We start from the raw sequence: 21,603 nt of genomic DNA, 5'->3' as shown, positions 1-21,603 counted from the left end.
TGCTCAAGGACCTTGTGGACTTTTTACGGACTCATTCTCACAGTGCTGTGTACGCCACCTCTATGTGTCCACCCGTAGCAGAGCAAATCATCAGGGCAATGAAATGTCTCATGGGACTAGATGGGACAACACAAGGTAAGCCACCTTCTTTAACTTCACTTACTTCAGATGCTACCAGAGCATCTACTGTGTACAGACACATGCAAAATGTCACGCGGCAGCAAAGCAGTACGGTAATACAATGCAAATGAAATACTTCTTACTGTAAAAATAATATCCAAATCATCATACTTGTAAGTGCTGTTGACTCTATTTCATCTTACACACTCAACCATGTGCAACAGGGATGGAAATAGCCTGGAATTCTGTCTCTGTAGTTGCAAGCACACACTTCTTTGCAGCAGCAAATAGAAGTACGTGAATTTCCCTTTGAATAGATTGAGTTTGTAGTAGGAGTTAATAAGGACGTGCTGTTCATGGACTAGATGCTGCCTGCCAGGGCAGCTTCATTTTTAGTGAGAACCTTCAAAATGGCAAGCAATTCAAGCACGGGGGAATATTTCAAAACAGGTATTCTATATTAAATAATAGCATGTAGAAGGTGAGCATAGTAATTCATACCTCACTCAGGCATTAATTACGGTGTCCTGAAAGTACTTTTGAAGTACATTTTGCCCCAAAAGAATTGACTACTTGGTGTCTTTATGAACAATTAGATTTATTTATACTCCTCTCCTGAAGTGGCAGATGCAGCTACTGTCCCATCTTCTGTGTAACAGGCAACAAGCAACAGAACAGCTGTGTGCTACTGTTTCAGAGTGATACTGGTATATATTCAATATTCTAGGATTTAGATCCCAACTTAGAGAAAAGCTGGTGCTTTTTGCATTTGTATAGTTTTTGTCCAGAACACCTGAGAATCATGTCAGTGTAACACCGAGCTGAAGATACAGATTCAGCTCTGAATTGCCATCTCTTTTACAGCAGTGCTGTGCTGTTTCCTCTTACCTTGTGCAGGACTAACAGTAATTCTGTGTTAGTGCTCCTTGATTGCTCTGAGTGGGATAAGGTGGGAATGGAAAGGAAAAATGGTATTATGAGAGCAGGGAGGCTACTGCTCTGTACTGTTTTGTTGCAAGTGCCCCGGAGGGTGATTTCAAACCATGATAGACACAAGGATATTAAGATGTTTATCACAGCCCTTCAACGAGGCTGGAATTTACAAAAGGAAGGACAGAAGATCCAGTCTCAGTGCCAAATTCTGCTGAGTGCAGTGACAAAGTGCAGCAAAACTCCCATGCAGCGTGTAGACAAAGAGGAAATGATGCTTCTGTCATTTTGGCAGAGAAGCCCGAGTGAACAACCGTTTCCAACTTGAAATTGGAAAGGTCAAGGTTGCACACACTAATGCAATAGAAGAGACCAGCCCTGACACGGTGCTTCTACCTCGGAGAGGGTGCGCGCAGCCTGCCTGGCGCCCGGCGCTAGCTGTAGGGAGGCCTTGCCGTCAGAGGGCGGCCTTACACTGAGCCTTCCCAGGAGCGAGGCCCTTCAGCCTCCCGTAGGCGCCGCGTGTAAAACACTAAACATGCAGAGCAGTTCCGAACCTTCAAAGCCTCTTAAAAATCATCTTCAGTTAGCGTGATGCTGCGTGCGGTTCCTCCCAGGATAACAGGAGAGCCTGGTTCAAGATGGAGTCTCTTAAGATGTGCGTGTCCGTCTCAGGGCTGAGATTTCCAGCATTTTCTCTTCCAGAAGCAGTGTTTTTTTAATGACCTAATGTTTGTATTTCTGCACAAGTGTTTATTAAGACAAATCCTTTATGAAATAAATTAGTGTTCCATCTTTTTGGTTTTTCCAAATTTGTCTTGCAGTATAAAATGCAAATGGATAGAAAAGCAAATTAATAAATCATATATCACAACTTAGAGTTGCACAAAGACTAGCAAAATGGCTATGGTGTGTAAAAATGGGTTTTGTCCTTCTGAGCCAGACTCATTATTTTAGTCTATTGGTTTTTCTTTCATGTGGGCCTCCCTTCATCAGCCTGTCCTGTGGACTACAAAAAAAACCCCAACACACAAAACCCACAACCCAAAACACAGGAAAAAATGTAATGCTGGACCACACTACAATGCTGCTTTGGCACTAGAGAGAGGAAGGTGGTGACTTAGAAAGGAGGGGGGTGGAACAGAAGGAAGAAAGCATTATGTCTTCTTAGATATTTTTGTTTCCAAGGGCAACAGCAGCCTTGGCTGAGTTCTTTTGGTCTGCTGTCATGGAAAATGGTGAATCCTGCATGTGAGCCATCCTTGTGAGAGCATGAACCATGTAGCAGAGACACCTGGCACAGAAGTGTCAAGTGAAGCAGAGTTGCCGCAGGGTGGTACAGACTCTTTGTTCCCTTGAAGCCCATTGAATTGAAAGAAAGGAATTTATTTTGCAATTTATTTCAAATGGCATTCTCTTCCCACAAGGAGATTTGGGGAATCCTTTATAAGGAGATCTCCACTGCCCGTGCTCCAGAGGGCATTTCTGTAGGAGCTAAGCAGCTGATCCAGAAAAGAGAAGCAGAGGTAGAATTATATAGTGGGTAACGCCAGAGGCCAGAAATGCAGTGAATACAGCTTGTGCTTATCCTGGCGTGGATCCAAATGATTGATCTTCTATATTGTCTTCCTTTATTTTCAATTAGTAAGAATATGATTGTTTGGAAAAGGAAACAGGGTGTGCATCTCCGGGATAGGATCAGTATGCTGGATGCATGGCTGCAGGATATGAATAAATGTGTATGGACACGGGGGGTACAGCTGAATTACAAGGAAGGAACAGGTTAGAGCTTTAAAAATAATACTATGAAATGTAAACGATTTAGCTGGAAATGATCCACAACAGGTTTCTGCTTCAGGCATCCATTTTTTTCAATCAACAACAAAAGTTCAGTCCTTTCTCATAAAACAGACAGATATACACATGGAGTTTTGATGATTTGGGGGGGGGAAACAAAAAAATAATTCTAGAAAAACCCTAGAAAATTTCCCTTCAGTTTCTCCAGGCTTTAGGATGCAGATCTGGGTTGTGGTAGGCAAGCTTATAATTTTTGCCATATCTATGAAATGCCATAGAATCATAGAATCATAAAATCATAGGGGTTGAAAGGGACCTTGAGAGATCATCAGGTCCAACCCCCCTGCCAGAGCAGCTCCCTAGCTCATTTTGCACAGATAGGCATCCAGACGGGTCTTGAATATCTCCAGAGAAGGAGACTCCACCACCTCCCTGGGCAGCCTGTCCCAGGGCTCTGTCACCCTCACTGTGTAAAAGTTCTTCCGCATGTTGGTGCGGAACTTCCTGTGCTCCAACTTGCAGCCATTGCCCCTTGTTCTGTCCCCACAGACCATTGAAAAGGGGCTGGCCATTTCCCCCTGCATCCCATACTTAAGACATTTATAAACATTAATAAGGTCCCCCCTTAGTCATCTTTTCTCTAGGCTGAACAGTCCCAGCTCACTCAGCCTTTCCTCATAGGGGAGACACTCCAGGCCCTTAATCATCTTTGTAGCCCTTCTCTGGACTCTCTCCAGGTGATCCCTGTCTTTTTTATACCAAGGAGCCCAGAACTGGACACAATACTCCAGGTGGGGCCTGACCAGGGCAGAGTAGAGGGGGAGGATCACCTCCTTTGACCTGCTGGCCACACTCCTCCGGATGCACCGCAGGATCTCATTGGCTCTCTTAGCCACCAGGGCACACTGCTGGCTCATGGCCAACCTGTCATCTACCAGGACCCCCAGGTCCTTCTCCACAGAGCTCTTCTCCAGCAGGTCATCCCCCAGCCTGTACTGATACAGACGGTTATTCCTCCCGAGGTGTAAGACTCTACACTTGCTTTTGTTGAATCTCATCTGGTTTCTCCCTGCCCAGCTCTCCAGCCTGTCCAGGTCTCGCTGGATGGCAGCGCAGTGTTCCTGCGTGTCAGCCACCCCTCCCAGCTCTGTATCATCATTGTACTTGCTCAGGGTGGATGCTATTCCCTCATCAAGGTCATCAATGAAGATATTAAACAGGACTGGACCCAACACTGAGCACTGGGGAACACCGCTAGTCACAGATTCTGCTACACAGATCTGCTACACAGATTCAGATTCTGCTCCACTGATCACCACTCTCTGAGCCCAGTCCGACAGCCAACTCTCAACCCACCTCTCTGTCCACTCATCTATCCCCTGCTTTCTCAGCTTTGCTATCAGGGTGTCGTGGGAGACAGTATCAAAGGCCTTGCTGAAGTCAAGGTAGATGACATCCACTGCTCTCCCTCCATCTACCCATCCTGTTATGAGATCGTAGAAGGCTATGAGATTGGTCGAGCACAATCTCCCCTTGGTGAATCCATGCTGACTACACCTCATGACCTTCTTTTCCAACTGCTTGGAGATGGCATCCAGAACAAGCTGTTCCATCACCTTCCCAAGGACAGAAGTGAGGCTGACTGACCTATAGTTGCTGGGATCCTCCTTCTTGCCCCTTTTAAAGACTAGAGTGTCACTGGCTATCCTCCAGTCTTCAGGCACTTCTCCTGGTCTCCAAGACCTGTCGAAGATGATAGTTGCAGGTATCCTCAATAGGTCACAGGGAGATTTCCGACAGGGGATGGGCAATGGTGGCTCCACTGAGGAGTCCTCAGGGCAATCCACAGTATTTTCCCTACTATCACGTCTGAGCCTTACGATGCTACAAGTCCCTGAAGAAATCTCTATTTGAAGAGTGGCAAATTTCATTATCAACTGAGTGAAGGTGAATCTTCCAGCTCAGTGTGGGGGGCCTGAACCAAGCTTCCCCCACCTGGCATCTGGGCAGGGTGTTGGGACCTGAGCACCTGAGCACATCCTGCCTTGTCAGGCACTTAGGGAGCTGAGCCAGGAAGATTAAAGAGATAAGAGACTTTGACAAGTAAAGGAGACACAACAGTGAATAGATAACAAGTGGGTGATAAGGATGGAGACTAGGACCAAAATAAGATGCTGAGGAGGCCAGCTGGAGGGGCTGTGAACAAAAAGGTCCTGGTGAGAGGAAAGCGAGGAAGTGGGACAATGAGGAAGTGGGACAATGTGTCTGCTAGAAAACTACAGTAAACACACAACCCTCCAAACCAATGCTGCTATCTCAGGCACTCCTCCTTGTTCTCTGGTCAGCAAACTGCTGCAGAAGTGGGCTAGCAAGATGTGTGCTTACCTTTCCTTGCAGCAGCAGACTCCAATTTGGATGAGGAAGTTCTCATTTTAAAAGCCTTGCACTGACACAAGTAAAAACCCACAGAGATGTTGTGTCTCCCACAGGAATTATTGATAAATGTATGAGGATGCCCCATATCAGTATTCATTTGTTGTTCCTGCCAGGGCAGTGAGTTGGGATCACTGACCAAGTCCTTTGTTTCTTGAGTGACTTGTATCAGAAGAGTCAGAGAATGACAACAAAAATTGCAGATTTATTTCCATTTTCATATAAAATTTTTAGCAGACTGTAAATCCTGGCATTTTTGATGCCATGTTTTACAGGACTGTCTGAATATTGATGGCTAGTAGAACAAGACACATTTAACCTTGGTAACATAATGTCATAGATAATATCATAGCTCCTATAATAGAGTTTTTCAAAAGCATATGAACTTCTGGCAGTCACATTTCCTTTAGCAATGTCATAAGGCAGCAAGTTCCACAGTTCAGTTCATATAGTCTATTAAAAAAAAAATCATTTTATCCCTCTGAAGCCTTTGTGGCCTTTTCATCTCAAATGTGTCTCTTCTCATTTATTAGGAGGTATGGGAAGCAGAAGTTCCCTTGGTATTTACTCTTTATGATTCATAATATAGATACACTTTATATGTTCTCCTCGTGGCTTCTCATTACACCACTGGACATGCCTCAGGAAACTCAGAAGCTGCCTTAGTGATTTTATCCCTGTGATGAGAATGTGGTTGACTCAGAGAGTTTGGACCCCTCACAAACTGTCAAGTACACTTGCTTGCCTGCAATACAGCTCCTTGAGCTGTGACCTCAGACCTTTTTGTACCCTTTCTCCCTGAGAATATCAAAAGGGTATTTTTACACTTAAAATTTGATAGGTAAAAAATAGAACCACTAAGCAGACAGAGTTAAGACTGCTAGAAAATCTAAAGCCATTTTCTTGATGACTAATAATAGAACCTAGTGGTGTAAAAAGCAAATTGCAGCATTTGCAAAGGCATCATTTTTCTATGTAATGAATGGCAAACAATAATTCACGGACAGCAATAGGCATTTTTCATGTTTTTATGGGATGGTGAAAAATTTAAACCCCCTACCCTCAAGAATCTACTGTCCTTGTTATGTTAAATGATAATCCCTGAGGGTGTTCAGATAGAAAGTGTTGCTTTAAAATGTTGATTTCCTTTGCCATTGGCCCTGATTGCTTTATCTTTTTGCAGCTACTAGTTTTTATATTTCCTTTAGCATTTATGCTCACTCAGACTGTTAGAAGCTGCAGAATGCTGCTTTCTGTTTTGGCTTGGCATTAAAAAGATCTGCTCTAAAAGGTTCCTTTCTCAAACATTTCCGTCTGCCTCCGATTTTTGTATAACTGGAGGACCAGCTTCTTAAACTCCTCAGTTTCCAACATTTTCCACTGCTATCCCTGCTCAGCAATCTTTTGAAAACATTGGCTTTGCCTGACAGGGCCCTCTGTAAATTCAAAACCTTAGTTTCACATCACCACGACCCGCGCTGGTGCCAGGAAGGGCAGTCTTGCCCTCCTCTTTGCCTTTCACCCCCTGCCTATCCCCTTATTCCTGCCCCTTCTCCTCATGCCAGCGTTAGTGTTCGTGCAGCCGTGCAGTGAACTGAATCAGAGAACTGATCTAGCTGAAAAATACCCGACCCTCCCACAAATGGCCAGCGTACAGCCAAACTGGTTCCCTGAGCCAATCTACCCTGTGGCTACATGAATCCCAGTGCCAGGATTTGAGCAGCTGGAGCAGAGAGGAATGATCCCTTTTGCAGCAAAATACATCTGTGCCAGACTGAGCTGGTCATGAAACTGTAGCTGTAAACTTTAATTCTGCAAGCTACTTAGCAACAGACCCCTTGAACCTGCTCGAAACAGCTTACAGAATCAGTCACACAAAAGTATGGCTTTTTTACTGTTCCCTCTCAAATTCTCATTTTGCTGCTTCATTCTGAGATGATTGCCTCTCTCGGGTCCTCATCAAGCAGTCTGTTTGAACCCTGGCTTTATTTTAAGTAAGTTAATATTCCCAGTAAGTATGTGCTTACAATTTAAAGCACTTCAGCAAATTCATTCCTGGTTTGCAGAGCATTGACTCCATGACTAGGGCTCCCGGACACTATGATGGTGGAGATGCTAATGAATATAATATGCTGTCATGGTTATTTTTGGTCTGAGCTGAACATCACAGGTGTTCTCCCAGCAGTGAGTGATGAAACAGCTGAATTCTGCCATCTTTACTCAAAATGAGTGGACGTGCTGTTCCAGTGGAGCCACCTGCCATGCGATCCACCTCCTAACAGGAAGCCAAATGTATCCACGGAGGGTCAGTTGATCTGAAGAAGCAGGGGTATTTAGTGCTTGCAGTGATTTGCAAGAGCTCTGAGGTTTGACCAAATTTGACCTCGTATGAAGTCACTTTTTCCACATCCAAACTTAAACCATTGCTGTACTCCTCTAGCAGACAGGTGTCCCCCCGCTACTCACAAGTAAGTACGAACTGCAGGCAGAGGAGGGATGTGGTCAGACTTGGATGTGACCCATAGCCTGTCCCCCAGCAGAGGAAGCTACACTTTCCCCAGGGACAGCAACATGCAGCTCCATGACACCATCACCTTTTAAGGGTGTCTTTGCTGCCAGGATAGAGCATGAGGATCCCTCCACCCTCCTAGTTGCTGCTTGCTGCTCCCCAAGGAATCCAGCGTGGTTATCAGCCTGAAGAGCACAGAGGAGGGAAGTGCCTTTTCTAAAGGGGTTTAGATCACTGGCATTTCAGAAACACCTAATGTGATGCAGATGGAGGCCTGGTGCACTGGCTGGCTTTCAGCAGGGGGACTGCCCTTGCTTTGTGATTAATCACCTGCGCTGGGAGTAAATAAAGCTCAGCCGAGGCTGGGTGCTCCATCTCTGCTCTTGTACAGGACACTGAATGCTTACATTACATATCTAAATATAGGCAAGGTGCTGGGTTGGCATAGCTGACTCATTCAAGGATTAAGGTAAAAATGACAGAGTTAGTACAATTCCTTTCCTTTCTGCTTCAACTGAAATTGCCACTTTTTTCTTCCCTTAATCTGCTCTGGAGAGTGTTTTGCAGCAGCTCGCAGTTAAAATTGGGCTGACCAAATAAGTCCTTAAGGGCTTATTTAGCACCTGAATTAAGTTGAAATTACTAGGTTTGTAGTTGACATTAGATTGTAGAAGAAAATGTCTTCACTTCTCCCAAGTGTGTAAAAAAGTTATTTTTTATAAAGATTTTTTTATCTAAGAAAATATTTCCTTTAGGCACCCCAGTTTTATAGCATTCTATTTGTGATTTAATGCACATGGAGGTGCATGTGTGTTACTCTCATAATGGAACCAGAGGAAAAAACTAAAATCTGTCCATCTGCAACAGTTTAGTGCGGAAGAGCTATTGTTTTCCAAATTTTTTTCAGCCTATGAAAGTTTGCTTTTTACTATCTAGTTGTTAGCAGAGGGAGGGCAGGGAGTAGAGTTCTCCATCCAAGGAACACAGATTGAAGAGACACACTGACACCGGTATGGAAAAGTCTGATTGTGTAACTAATTATCTAGAAAGACCCTATGAAACAACAGCTGGAGAAGATTAAAGCAGGTGGATTTGTGGCTGGAAGAGTCCACCATGTGCCAAAAAAAGTACGGCATGGGATTATCTTTCCTGGAATGGGTTCAGGGAAAATAGCTGTCCTTCAATTAAAATGCACCTGAGATATTGATATGAAAGGCAACAGGTTGCTTATTATCCTTTTCTATATACTGAGTCAGAATTTCCAAAGGTAGAAGCCTACAAGAAGAGTTGAAAGGTAAAATGTGTGTGCAGGAATTGAATGCAGATAGCTTCTCTGCTTATTAAACTCTTGCAGGAGTGAAAAGCAGACATCTCTGGAAGAGGAAAACAAGCTTTTGTTTCGAAGAGCTGATAGTTTTACTGCCTCTCTGACTGCCAGGACAAGGTCCTCAGTTGGCATAAATAGCAAAGCTCTATTGAAGTGTGTGGAGCTGTGCCATGTAACACCCATCTGAGATCAGGCCATCTGAGTGTGGTCAGATTGCCTTCCTGCTGTCAAACTCCTCATGAAAGCAGGTCTGAAGCCATGGACTGCCATGTGACAAATTGTCTACCAAGTCTGTTACTCTAAGTGTCTCTCTTCACTTCAAAGAAATGATGAGCAAGCCACTGGCTTTTATAATTTCTCTCTTGCCTTCTCTTGTTTTGTTGGGGTTTTTTTTCTTAAACTAAATCATATTAATTTGGACCTATGAAGCCTGCAGAAATGAATGAGCTAAAACTGGCACTATGCAATACTGCATGCCAAATAAAAGTATAATCACAATTTTTCCCAGTATTGTTAACACCTTAGAACTTTGCAGTAAACCAAATATTTTTCAAGCACTGTAACAAATGTAAACTCTAAATTTGCCAGCAGTAGGTGAATTGCAGACGCAGTAAATCTGTTTTTGTTTTAACTAATTAATCCTGCATTTCAGCAACATCTGAGCAAGCTGGCTGTGTATCACTGTGTGTCCCAAGCAGCGTGAAGATAACTTGTGAAATTTAAGAATCCCTTATTGTTCAGTTTTCTCTCTTTCTGTCCCTTCTTAATTCATCCAATAAAAAGATATAGAGCTCTTAATAAGGTCATGCTCAACCTTAGCCGAAAACTCAGGGGCATTAGTAGGTTTAGGTTTAATTAAATAAGGGTCAGTTTTCCCTGTCCAGGCTGTTTTCTCTGAACATATGTTGTGGTGTGGTTTGTGTGTCTGATGGAATATAACTATCTGGATATCCTGCAGGCTGTGCTAGAAGCTATTTGCATAGAGTGTAAATCCTGAAGAATTTTTCAAACTAACAGCTTTCAAACAAATATATTTCGTCTCTAACAATGGATCCACCATTTGGTGTCATACAGGTAAATTCTTACACTCCAATAGATGCAGCTATATTGTTTTACCTTGGGGTCTGTCCCTGCAGACTTTCATCCAGTAATAAAGGATGCAGGATCATAGCCTGGAGAATCAGAGGAAAATGTTTTTTAAATTCTATGTCCCTGCTTAAACATACAGCAGTGAATTTGGACTAAGAGCTGATTCTAAATTGAACTCATCACTCTTACACTGATTTAATCTGCAGTGTGGGGGGAAACTCGGGCTAATGAGACCAAAATAAACATTTTGCTCAGATCTATCTCCTTATCTGACATTGGGGGGGTCCCATAAAGGAACGCAAGAAAGCGTTGAAATACAGTTACAAACTTTAAGGTTTTTATTGCTCTTATCAGGACAGCATATAAGATGGCTGTGTATAAAATGCGTGTATGTGGTCTTGACCACAAAACCTAACATGAGAAAGGAAAGTGTTGACACTTGGTAAAGAAATAGGTTCCTCCCAGCCACCCACCCACAAATACAGTGTGTGTAGCAATCATCTCCTAATGTGCTTTTTTCCCCCTCCAGATATATATGAGTGCTCTGATCTTTTATTTGGCTCTTTAATGCATCCCTGCAAATGAAATTACTATTCTGAGATGTTGCTAAAACATTAAAGTGGCTCTTTTGCATCAGCGCTGGCTGGCTTGAAATGAGTTCCATAGGGAGCCTCGAAAGGGGAATCCATCCCTTCACAAACTGGTTGAGGATATAGATTTAGCAAGGCAACAATGGTAAAGGAAGAGGTGTTTGATTTTCAGGGGGGGTTGCCTGAAACTTCTTTCAGCTCTAATATTTCCTTTGCTACTTCCCCCTGCCTCTTGCTTTGGAGTCTAAATTTCCCATACCTAAAATAAGTGGAGACAAACTGATCAGCTCTGGGCGGTGAGCATATGGTTTGATAAATAGAGAGCAGCCTGGAATCTTGCACGGCTGACACTTTGTTTCCAGCTTTGTGGTAAACAGCTGAATAGAAAGGAGAAGGCGGCAAGTCTTAAACTGCACTCGCCAAGAACATCTGCATTTATGAAAACTTTCCCTAATTGAAAATCTAGTAGTTTCAAATGCTGTAGACTGAGAGCTTGGAAACTAGCTCAGGGGCTGCTAAGGCAGCAAGAAGCAGCAGTGGTTTTGAGCCCCAGTTCAGGTTACTCCCCCACCTCCTTGTAATTTGGGCATTCAGGAGGCGCTAATAACATCTTTACAAATTCTAACAAGGGAAGGAGTCTCTCTTTAGACTTCAGACACATTATTCTGCGGTTCTTCTTAAACTCCCTTTCCTTGCCATCTCCCCTGCCCCCATTTCTCCTCCTCAGTATTGCCTCCTGGTTCTTTGAGATCTACTACACCAAAAATATTTTTGGAAATACCACAGACTATTGTTTTTATTAGTGACTGGAAAGCTTTGTAGTAGGATGCTTTTGTGTTTCATTTGTTTTCCTTGCTCTGGCACAGCTGTTTTTGTTTTAGCAGCATTAGAGAGATGGTTAAACTATTTGTGGCCTTTTCTAACCCAGCAGATCTCTTCCACTGAGTGCTTTCAACTGAATGACTGAAACTCTAACTAACAGGTTGCCTGCGTGGGCAGTTTTGTGCATAAAGTTACAAATGCGCTGGTTTTATGAGCTCTTTTCATTTGTTCAGCAAAACACTGATCACTGTGAAGCAAGTCCCAGTTTCCCTATAAATTTCCCAGCCAGAACACTGACAGAACCTTGATTCGGGAAGATACAGAACAGATGGAGCAGTAGATCTTGTTCAAATCTATGTGTGCTCAGAAGTGATTAATGGAAGAGAAGTTTATGTAGGTGTGGTGATCCCCACCTTAACCAAGAAGAAAAGCCACAGCAGGCGGTGGGGCAAAACATGGCCTGAGGACAAATCTGCGGAAGGTGGTACTTAGCAGCTGTGAATGCAGAACTGGTCACTGGAGTTACAAGGAGGAAGATGGGAAATTTGGGAATAGGCTTCCAGTCAGAGAAGGGTGATAATAGAAAGTAGCAAATGAAAGATGAAGGAAATGAGAAATAAAGTAAAAAGAAAAGTGGAAATGTAATACTTCTGGCAAAGGCACTTTAAAAGCAAAGAGAAAAAAAGGAAATGAGTTGTAGTGGATGGAGGCTTCAGTGTTCATGTCTAGTGACATAACGTAAGTGATATTGAAAGTAAGGACTGATGAACAGCAGGAAAATGGAGGTTAGTACATCCCAGTCTTAACACATGTTCCAACCACCTCTGCTGGGCAGGCACAAGCAGCTGCATGGCCATTAGGTTTAGAGAATTGGTCTGTATGACATCAGTTTGGCAGTTTTCTTTCTGGCAAGGTCAGGCAGATGATGGACCTGATTTGATTCATCACACGGTTGTATGAACCTAGGACTGTTACTGGGGGGGTTGTGGGAAAGAGCAGCATGTGGGTATGGTGCAGGTGGCAGCATCTCTGTCAGCACCTTACAGCATTGGAAGAGCAGTGCATATATCAGCTCACTGATGAAATATAATGCAGAAGGAGTGGGGAAGGGACATACTAAGTCTACCTACAGCAATGTTGAGTGTGGCTCTTCCCTTTTGTATGCAATGGGTGGGGAAGCAAATACACTTGTCAGAAACCACTTCCTTAGGGACACGTCAAAAGAAAAGACTGAGGTGACTTTTCAGGCACATTTTCTCGCAGCTGGTTTTTGTCTTCTTCCTTCATTAAAAATAATTGTTTTCAACTCTCCTGTCAGTTTTGCTAGGGGACACATGAATGACAGAATGAGACCAGGGACAACGCAGAGAACAAAATGTGTGTCTAAAAGTCTTGAAAGACTAAAGTCTGTTGTCAGGTGATGATATTGAGGTAATAAGAAGAAGATAAGATGACACTCAAACTGAGCAGGACTCAGCAAGGGATTATGTATGTAGATGCATATTAGAGCAACTGCATTTATGCTGATTTTTGGTAACAAACTGCAGAAGATGGGCCCTTGTGTAATAACAAAGTTTATTGCATGCTTTTCCTCTAAAAAAGTGCGACAAAAGCATCAGTTTGAGCTGACCCAAAATGCAGTATTTTCTACTTTAAGACATATTACAGTCCCAGAATAAAAGAAAAAAACCAACCAAACCTGTACGTACAGAACTAGCTAAGATAGAAAATGATCCCTGTGGAATATTGTTAATGATAAAATACGCATTTACTGACATCCATATCATCATCTCTAGACATTATTTGTTTTCCTTTATAGTACATTATGTTGAGAGCAAACATACTGTGCCTATATGTGCTGTATCCACAGGGACATACAGCTACTTCTCTATAGGTGTGTGTCATTCAGTAGGCTTTATTGAGCACAATATAGTGATGGGAATTGTTCACCTATCCTGTGCCCAGCAGACACATTGTTTCTGTCAGTGGAAAGGCATCCCACAAGTACAGGAAATCACTTGTCTGTCCTGCAGTGCCATAATAATCAATGTAGTTGCATGTTGCTCAGTCTGTGTTTTTCTTTTAAATCGAATAGCAACATACACATTGCAGCCAAACTTTTTTGACCTATTACCCACAGCCCTGTTTCTTTCCTGCTAGTAGACTCTGGTTATGAACTTTGCACTGACTTTTGTCCTCACTGACATCATTTCAGGGCTCCAAAGAGTGCGCCAGCTGGGGAAAAACACAAGATACTTCAGACGAAGACTGCATGAAATGGGCTTCATCATCTATGGCAATGATGATTCTCCAGTTGTCCCCTTACTCCTTTATATGCCTGGTAAGATAGGGTAAGTACTGAAAAAAACCCTGTTAGCAAAACAAGCACTTCAAGGTCATAGGTTATTTGATATACACAGTGAAACATGTAGTTGTGTTGTAGGTTACTGACAAGAGTAACATACCCTGTTAAATAAATTCACCATTTAGTTATGTCCTATTTTAAATTTGGCCCTAGAATTAATTTTCAGCTGTTCCAGTGTTCAGCATTTTTATAACTTCTCAAATCTTTTTTTAACTTGCTACTTTTGATAGCACTTTGAATTTGGATCTGTTTGTCTTAATCTGTAGTCTTTAAAAGAGACACATTGCCTTTGATGTATGAATTGTTTTGGATTGGATGTTCTTTTTCCCCATCTGATCTTTGAACAGTCTTTGAATGTCTTACCACTCAGCACCTATCAAGCAGCACTTGAGCACTGACTTGGACATGCAGAAGGGCAGAAATCAATAGTATCATAATGTAAGAGTTGAGCTGTAAGGGAGTAGTTGCAAGTAACTATGTGCTCTAGGTCTAGTACATACCCACAAAAGGTTCCTAAACTGTCAGAGTAATTGTGAGAGCAAAGAAACCATCGCACAGATGGTATTATTCCTGTCAGTGTGTAAGAACTCAGCTCTTACCTTCTAGAAGGCAAACTTCTTGCATGCTTAGGGACTGGGAATGCCCACCCTTCTTGATTGGCCCTCAAAGCCTTTCATTGACACAGATGAGTCTTCTCTATTCTAGAGTGCTCTCTCTGTTGTCACATTTGTAGTATTTGACACCCACTGGCTTCATGAGCTGTTAAGCAGCAAAGAATCTCAGTCCTACTGGTAAAATTCTGGCTCTTATTGAATTCAATGGGAACATTACCATGCACTTTAGTTGAAGACAGGATTTTATCCATTGTTTTATTATACTTGAATGTTTTCTCTCTGTGGTCAATTTATTGGAGATAATTTACTTTTTTCCCTCCTTCTTTCTTTAGGGCTTTTGCAAGACGTATGTTAGAAAAAAATATCGGGGTGGTTGTGGTTGGGTTTCCAGCTACTCCTATCACAGAATCCAGAGCTCGGTTTTGTGTGTCAGCTGCACATACACGGGAGATGTTAGACACGGTAAGCAGAGCAGATGTCCTGGTGAAATTAACTTCAGATGCAAAAGAGACTGGGAGAAGCTGTGTGTCTGTTACTTTGAATCTCAATAACTCATTTTTACCCTTTTTTTCTTGCCTCGGCGCTTGATCTTTAAAGGCGTTTTAGCTTTATAGATTTATTTTTTAAGAGAAGTTATGGGACAGTTAAGTTGTTACCTTCTATTTCTAATAGTGACCAAATATGTCATCGCTAATAAAGACCTACATGAAGAGCACAACAAGACAAAACTTAAATGCTAGGTCAAAACTATCGGAGAAGGAAACCTGAAGCATTATGTAAATAATTGAAAATCAAGTTTTCCATACCCTTATTTTGATTCTGCATTTCCACATGTTTCTCAAATTTCACAAGTATATGGGACAGCCTTGGGGGTACAGGTGGAAATCACAAACAGTATTTGGAACTGTTTGAACCTAATGAAGTTTAATTGGTGCTGTCTGGTCTGTCTCAGTTCTGTATCTTTCCCTGATATCAGAAAAACTGTTAAGAATATGCTGAGACTTCCATCATAAACCTCCATTCCAAAGCAGTCAGAAATGTGTTTAAAATAAACACTTTGAAATTTTCCATCTCCCTTTCTTGCCGAAGGTGCTTTTGGCCTGGTTTGATATACGTTCTTTCATTCTCAGAACAAGCTGACTGAGAGGCATGAAACACAGAGGCTTCACAATAAATTTCAGGCTTTCTTTTTCCTCTCTTTGCACAAGTATGATGGTCAAAGGAAAAAAAATCCATGAACGTGGAAGGTGTTTGAGTTTAAGATTCTACGCCGTCATGCAGTCGAGCACCTGTGCCTGCAGAGCCCTGGCTCTGCATTTGCATCCTAAGATTGATGTGGAGCTTGAGGCTGGAGCCCTGGCCAGCTGACCAGCTCCCACGCCAGTGCAGACCCCTCTCAAACAGTGTCAGAAAATCTGCCTCGCATGTGTGCAGTCTAAAATTCCTTCTGCTCTTAAAGGTGCAGTAGTTATTAGCAGGGTATTGTACCATAAAGATAATATTGGTTAGAAGGAGGAATAGCTATAGCTATGCACTGTGTTGGACATTGTTAGCTTTTCCTCTTTGGCTGCATAGATTTTGGCTTATGTAACTTGTAACAGGCGATTAAGTTGATCTGAAGATTAATCTCTTGAGGTTGCTGCTTTGATTTTTCTTCCTCTCCCCCCAACCCCCAGACGTCAAGCCTGTTACATTTTTGGACCATCATTGAATGCTCTATTCCTTCTTCCTGCACATTGCTGCTCCCTGGTACCAGCAAAGGTCTGAAAAACTCCCCAGCCATCATTCTTGAACACTCTGTAGTTTTGCCCTTGAAAGCAGGATCGTGGCTGTAGTACTTGTGGCATTCTTTAAATGTTCTTACAGATTGGGGGAATGGAAATGCCCTGAGTTTAATTACTTGCAGATGGAAAGTTTTTAGGACAAATGCTTTGTGAATATGCCTAAATCCAGGGTAACAACAGGTAACGAGCACAATGAAAACTCTTCCCTTCGGCAAAATTTGTCTTGACTCTCAGCCTGGAACTAAAAAGAAGAAAGGTCCATGTAAGGGCAAGCTCCTGAGAATAACTTCCTTAATGACCTTGAAGCTATCCCTCTGCATATGCCATTACTAAATTACTCCTTCTTGTTCCTGAGCTCATTTTAGTGGCCTAACAGAAACAAGCTCAAAATCAAACTTGCTCTTTTCTTCTTTGATGCCAAAAGGTTGACTGCTCTTCAGTGTGGATCAGATGCTGCAAAAACCCCACCAAGCTGCTTCTCAATGTTATAGAGTTCCCGGGCTACTTTCTGATCTACTGAGAGCTGAGGTCACAGCTCAGCAAACTGTGTTGCAGTATTAATGCATTATTAATTATGTCTGTGATATTAATACAATAAGATAATGAAATACACTAAAAAGCTTAAAATATTTGGACTATTTATGATGGCTCCAATCAGCACTGTGGGCTGAGTCCTAGCTAAGAAAATGCAGTGACAACTCAGGCTTTGGGATCTACAATGAAATATTGAAGCATTGCCTTACACATCCCTTTTGCAGAAGCAAAGATAATTTTTAATCTGGATTATTATCTCCCTGTGCTTTTAGAAGGAGGTAATTTTTTATCTGTGTTCAATTAATGCACTTCCTAATAAAACATAACCTACTGAAGGAGTAAGTTCTGCTCTTGTAGGTGTTACCATACATCTACAACTGCATTGACATCCACTGAGTGAGAATGAAAGCAAAATTTGCCCATTTGCCCTTCAAGCTTTCTTTAATCAATGCTTTTATAATCTTCTTGTTCTGCTATAAAGTAGAGGTTACTAGAACTTCCTTCCTTTTCCCAAGAGAATTGACACAGTGTAATGGTCTTGCAGGTTTTGAATGCTCTGGATGAATTGGGAGATTTTCTACATCTGAAATATTCCCGGTATTCCAAGTCATCTCATCCTGAACTGTATGAAGAAACTAGGCTTGAACTTGAAGATTAAGTTTTCCATCCATGAAGAGAACATTGTGATGCTATGAAAGGGGGGAAAACCCGAAAACTAAAACATACAAATGCATTTCTTCCCTTCTAAGGACAATTTTTGTTTCTCAGTTAATTGAAAGGAGGGGAAGCTCGGGTGTTGCATTTTATTGTATCAAATTTCTGTATTCAAGAGACTGAAATATTGATACAGATTTGCCTCCCCAGGAGATCTGTCCTTCTTACGGTGTTTTTGATGCAGAATGAATGCATCCATTGATCGTTGCTAACGTACAGCTTTTGTTACAGCCCCTTTTTATGAAGAGGCTTCGGATAGTTTTAATTGTGACTGAAATAATAAAGTTTAAAAACTGAATGGATTCCGGTGTAGTATGGTAATATAGCTGAGCTTCAGCAGTGAAATTGACTTTTAGCTGTTAAAGGGCATAAATCAAGACATTGGTGTGGACTGTTAGAGAAGAATGAGCAGAAGGTAACCTCTTTAACTAAGTTGCCCTGCCATGCATTTCTCTGAGAACAGATGTTAGAAAAAGGCTAATGCTGACACCAAGAAAAGTAGCCTGATCAGATCTTGTATTTTTGACAGCAGATGATGGGAAAGGGAAAATGCCTCCTCTCCTCCACAGACCCTTCCTCAGCCACTTTAAATACACTATAAGCTTTGTAATGTACAAAAATTTGGGCTTAGGCATACACAGAAATGCTCTCCTGCTAACACGTTTTACCTACAGGCTTTCACATCACAACTTAAGTCCTTCAGCAGGCTCACTCCCTTTCAGGTAGCAGCAGTAAATAATTTTAATAACCATTTAACTTTCCCGTAAAAACCTTGATCAAAACAGTCAGATACTTGCAGTTCACAAACTGCAGATGACATTTATGGGCCCATTCCTAAGTTTCTTGAACTACTTACAGGCTTAATAAATTCACTAACAAGTACATAATGCTGAAGCTGTTAGTTATACAGAATGGGAAGTTCGAGATACCATGAGCAGTTCTGCCACCTGTTAAATTGAAAGCTCTGCTGTTTCTAAATGTGCTGAGGTCATCTGCTTAATAGCATGTCTCGAAGTAGTCTTGTGTGGTTTATGTATATGGGGTTATTTCACTTGTCCAATTGCAAACCTGGTTTTGGTGGTTCATTTTTCAAATAATTGATTATGTTGTCTTGGGGAGGAGGATGTCCTTGTCCCCTTTTCTGCTGCCTGAGTGACACGCTCAAAGATACTTGAAGGACTTGTTACATCCAGCAGCTTCCCTGCCATGCCTGCAGCAGTTTCTGTGGGCTGAGTGGTTTGAAGGAGATTGGAGGCTTTTCCCCTTTTTTTTGCAGCGTTGAAAAGCAGTTCTGCAGCTTTAAGAATGAACTCGAAACCCTTCCACGCTATCAAATGTCATTGTAAACACATCAGATGAGAGATGTTTAGCTTTCTGTTGCACAGATGTACCACACTTTCATGTTCTCTTGAAAGCAGTGGTGTAAACTTAACCCACAGCTGCAATATTAGATTTAAGAACAGAACAATTAAATTGTGGAGTACCAATTACACTATATTATTCCCTGCTTGTTAAAGCAGCTTTCAGGATATAACAAGGCTGATTGGTTATGAGGGCCCATTTTTTTTGTTGTTGGATTTTTGTTGTTGTTGTGCAAGTTAATAAAAATCCAGTGGTGCTATAACTTTAAGAACTGATTACAACAGATTCTATAATATCAAACGTCGGCTTTAGGAAACGTATATCGAGGACTCAATGGTGTCACAGGATTCTTCACTTCGGTGGACAGAGCTGAAAAACACTGCGGAGGTTCAAGGGAGCTGTGGCTGTGGAGAAGAACAAACTCGCTGTATAAATATTAAATTACCGAAGCCAGAGACAGAGAAATGAGGAAAGGTGAACTTTGTCTTTGAGTAACCTGGCACTTTGTGGCATACAGCTTAGCTGTGTGCAGGCTGAGCGGAGTTACTGCGAAGGAGACGGGGGTTGAGACGTTTCTGCAACCTGTTCCTCCAGGAAAAGTACGGAATCTGATACACCACGTTTTGATCTCTATTGCTGAACATCTGTGGCCAGATCCTCAGTTGACTTCTGACCTTCCATCTTAGGGTATACGGCCATAGTTTATATTTCAGCAAACACTATTACACGTGCTGTTGCAGGCAACATGCTATTTCCCTCAAAGAGAGGCCTGAGATTGATTAAGCCGCAGAATGATCACTTTTTGTCCCCCTATAGGGAATGTTTTCTGGCTAAAGCCAAATTCCTCCTGCCCTCAGAACATTACTCTCTCTCATATTAAGGAGACAGGACGGCTATTTTTCAGAGACTGTCAGTTGATTTATTATATGCTCTCTTCTGATTTCTTCCATCCCTTACACATTAGAGAAAGTAGAGGCTGACTATCCATGGGCTTGGGGAACATTTAGGGAGAACTCCCTGCACCACTGGTGCAATAATAAAGCTCCCAGGAACTTCAGACTTTCAGATCCTCCCCATGAGGTTTAGTTATGGTCTGGCACTAGCTTTTCCACCAGCATAATTTCAGTGGAGTTTTTCCAGATATACATCAATTTTAATAAATTTATCATTGATCAGCCCTTGGAGACTCTATTTTAGCTAGCTTAAGAAAAAAGCTGATGGAGTTGTTCTTAGGGAATTAGCACATCTAGCATAAGGATCACATATTTCCTAGAATATACTCCATCTTCAGGCAGGCGTGATCTCAGGAGATGTAGTTCTCTGTAATTGTTTTAGAAGGTTTTAAGGAACAACTGCCTTCCATAAATAAAAATTGCTCAAGTTGTCATATTTTAATCCTGTGGAAATGTAAGTATGACTACACTAACTTTCTGTTGGCAAGCTGCAATTCCAGCATCTTGTTGTCTCACATAAAATCTTGATTGACCTTCATGCTACAGGAGAGTGGAGAGCTGCCTGTTTGGCAGAGTATTGTTGGAATTGTTTGCCCTGTCTCACCTTTTAAGAAGCCTTCATTTCCTGAGCTTATCTAAACTTGTCGAGGTGGTTCCCCCAATCACTTCTGCCTCTTTATGTTGTTCTCTCCGTTCTGCTAGCATCTGTCCTCTGGGTCTAGGGGAAAGCACGCTGGCAGCTGCACAGATTTTGAAGTGCAACCGTTGGCTTTGTAGGCATTGCCTCATTCTGCCTGCTTTTCCTGGCATCCTCATCGGCTCCTGCAGACTTTAATCTTTCCTTTTCTAATAAAACTTCCCTCCCTTAGTTTCTAGGCAAAATTGAAGCTGAAGTGCCCGAGCTATTGAACCAACAATGGGCTCAATCTGTCACTCATTCAGGTGTAGATCAGGATAAGTCTTGCTTTGAAGTCAATACTGTTGGTTTAAAAATCACTGCAACCATGAGATCTACCTGTCGGTGTGTGGGTGAGCTGCCTGCCTTTATTTCAGAGGGGTTTGAATGCTGATATCTCTTGACTGTTTTGCAGTCACTGCTCTTCACAGGTGGACCAAGATACAGGAGGGAATTTATTTAAGGTAGGATTTTTATCAATTTTCTTCTTGTTTTCTCCCAAAAACGTGTGTGTTTGAAGGTGCATCACATATTTTCCTGTTTTGCTGAGACAGAAAACAAAGAAATGATGTAAGAAAGGCAATCAGTGCTAAAGGTGTTTGTGTACTTTCTAGCCTGCTCAGAAATCCAATAGATATTATGTAATATATGATGTGCTTTTTATTTGTGCATAAAGTTTAATTGTTCTTCAAATTAAAACACAGGTCAAGACCAAATTTTGAAAAAAACACAGCACCAGCTGAGAAATGTCATGTGTCATTCCAGTATTGGCAGCCTCCAAATGCCTTCAGAAAAGTATCTAGGTGTTTTGCTCGTGTTGTTCATGCTCACAGCAGACCAGTCACAAGATAATGAGAATCCCACTCTATCCATTAGTGAGACGGAGCTTCAGGATGGTCCCAGAACCACCACCCAAGTGACCACACAAAATAGTAATTCAGCACCACCAGAACAGGAGTCTGAATCAGACTGGTTGCTTAGCAG

At 42.1% G+C, this 21,603-nt stretch overlaps 1 protein-coding gene across 1 annotated transcript in view; it reads left to right on the top strand.

The window, feature by feature from the left end:
- The window catches only part of SPTLC3 (serine palmitoyltransferase long chain base subunit 3), a gene marked incomplete at both ends in the record, with an annotated part of 84,157 nt that extends 66,585 nt beyond the window's left edge, over window positions 1–17,572 (top strand). The window contains 4 exons of the mRNA XM_084261450.1: window positions 9–135; window positions 13,833–13,968; window positions 14,929–15,058; window positions 17,459–17,572. Coding sequence (XP_084117576.1) covers window positions 9–135; window positions 13,833–13,968; window positions 14,929–15,058; window positions 17,459–17,572 — 507 coding nt within the window. The remainder of the gene's footprint in view (window positions 1–8; window positions 136–13,832; window positions 13,969–14,928; window positions 15,059–17,458) is intronic.
- Between the last annotated feature and the right edge of the window lie 4,031 nt (window positions 17,573–21,603).

Source organism: Gallinula chloropus (assembly GCF_964237585.1).
Source record: "Gallinula chloropus genome assembly, chromosome: 3".
Taxonomy (NCBI): Eukaryota; Metazoa; Chordata; class Aves; order Gruiformes; family Rallidae; genus Gallinula; species Gallinula chloropus.
This window is presented reverse-complemented; position numbering and strand designations above follow the sequence as displayed.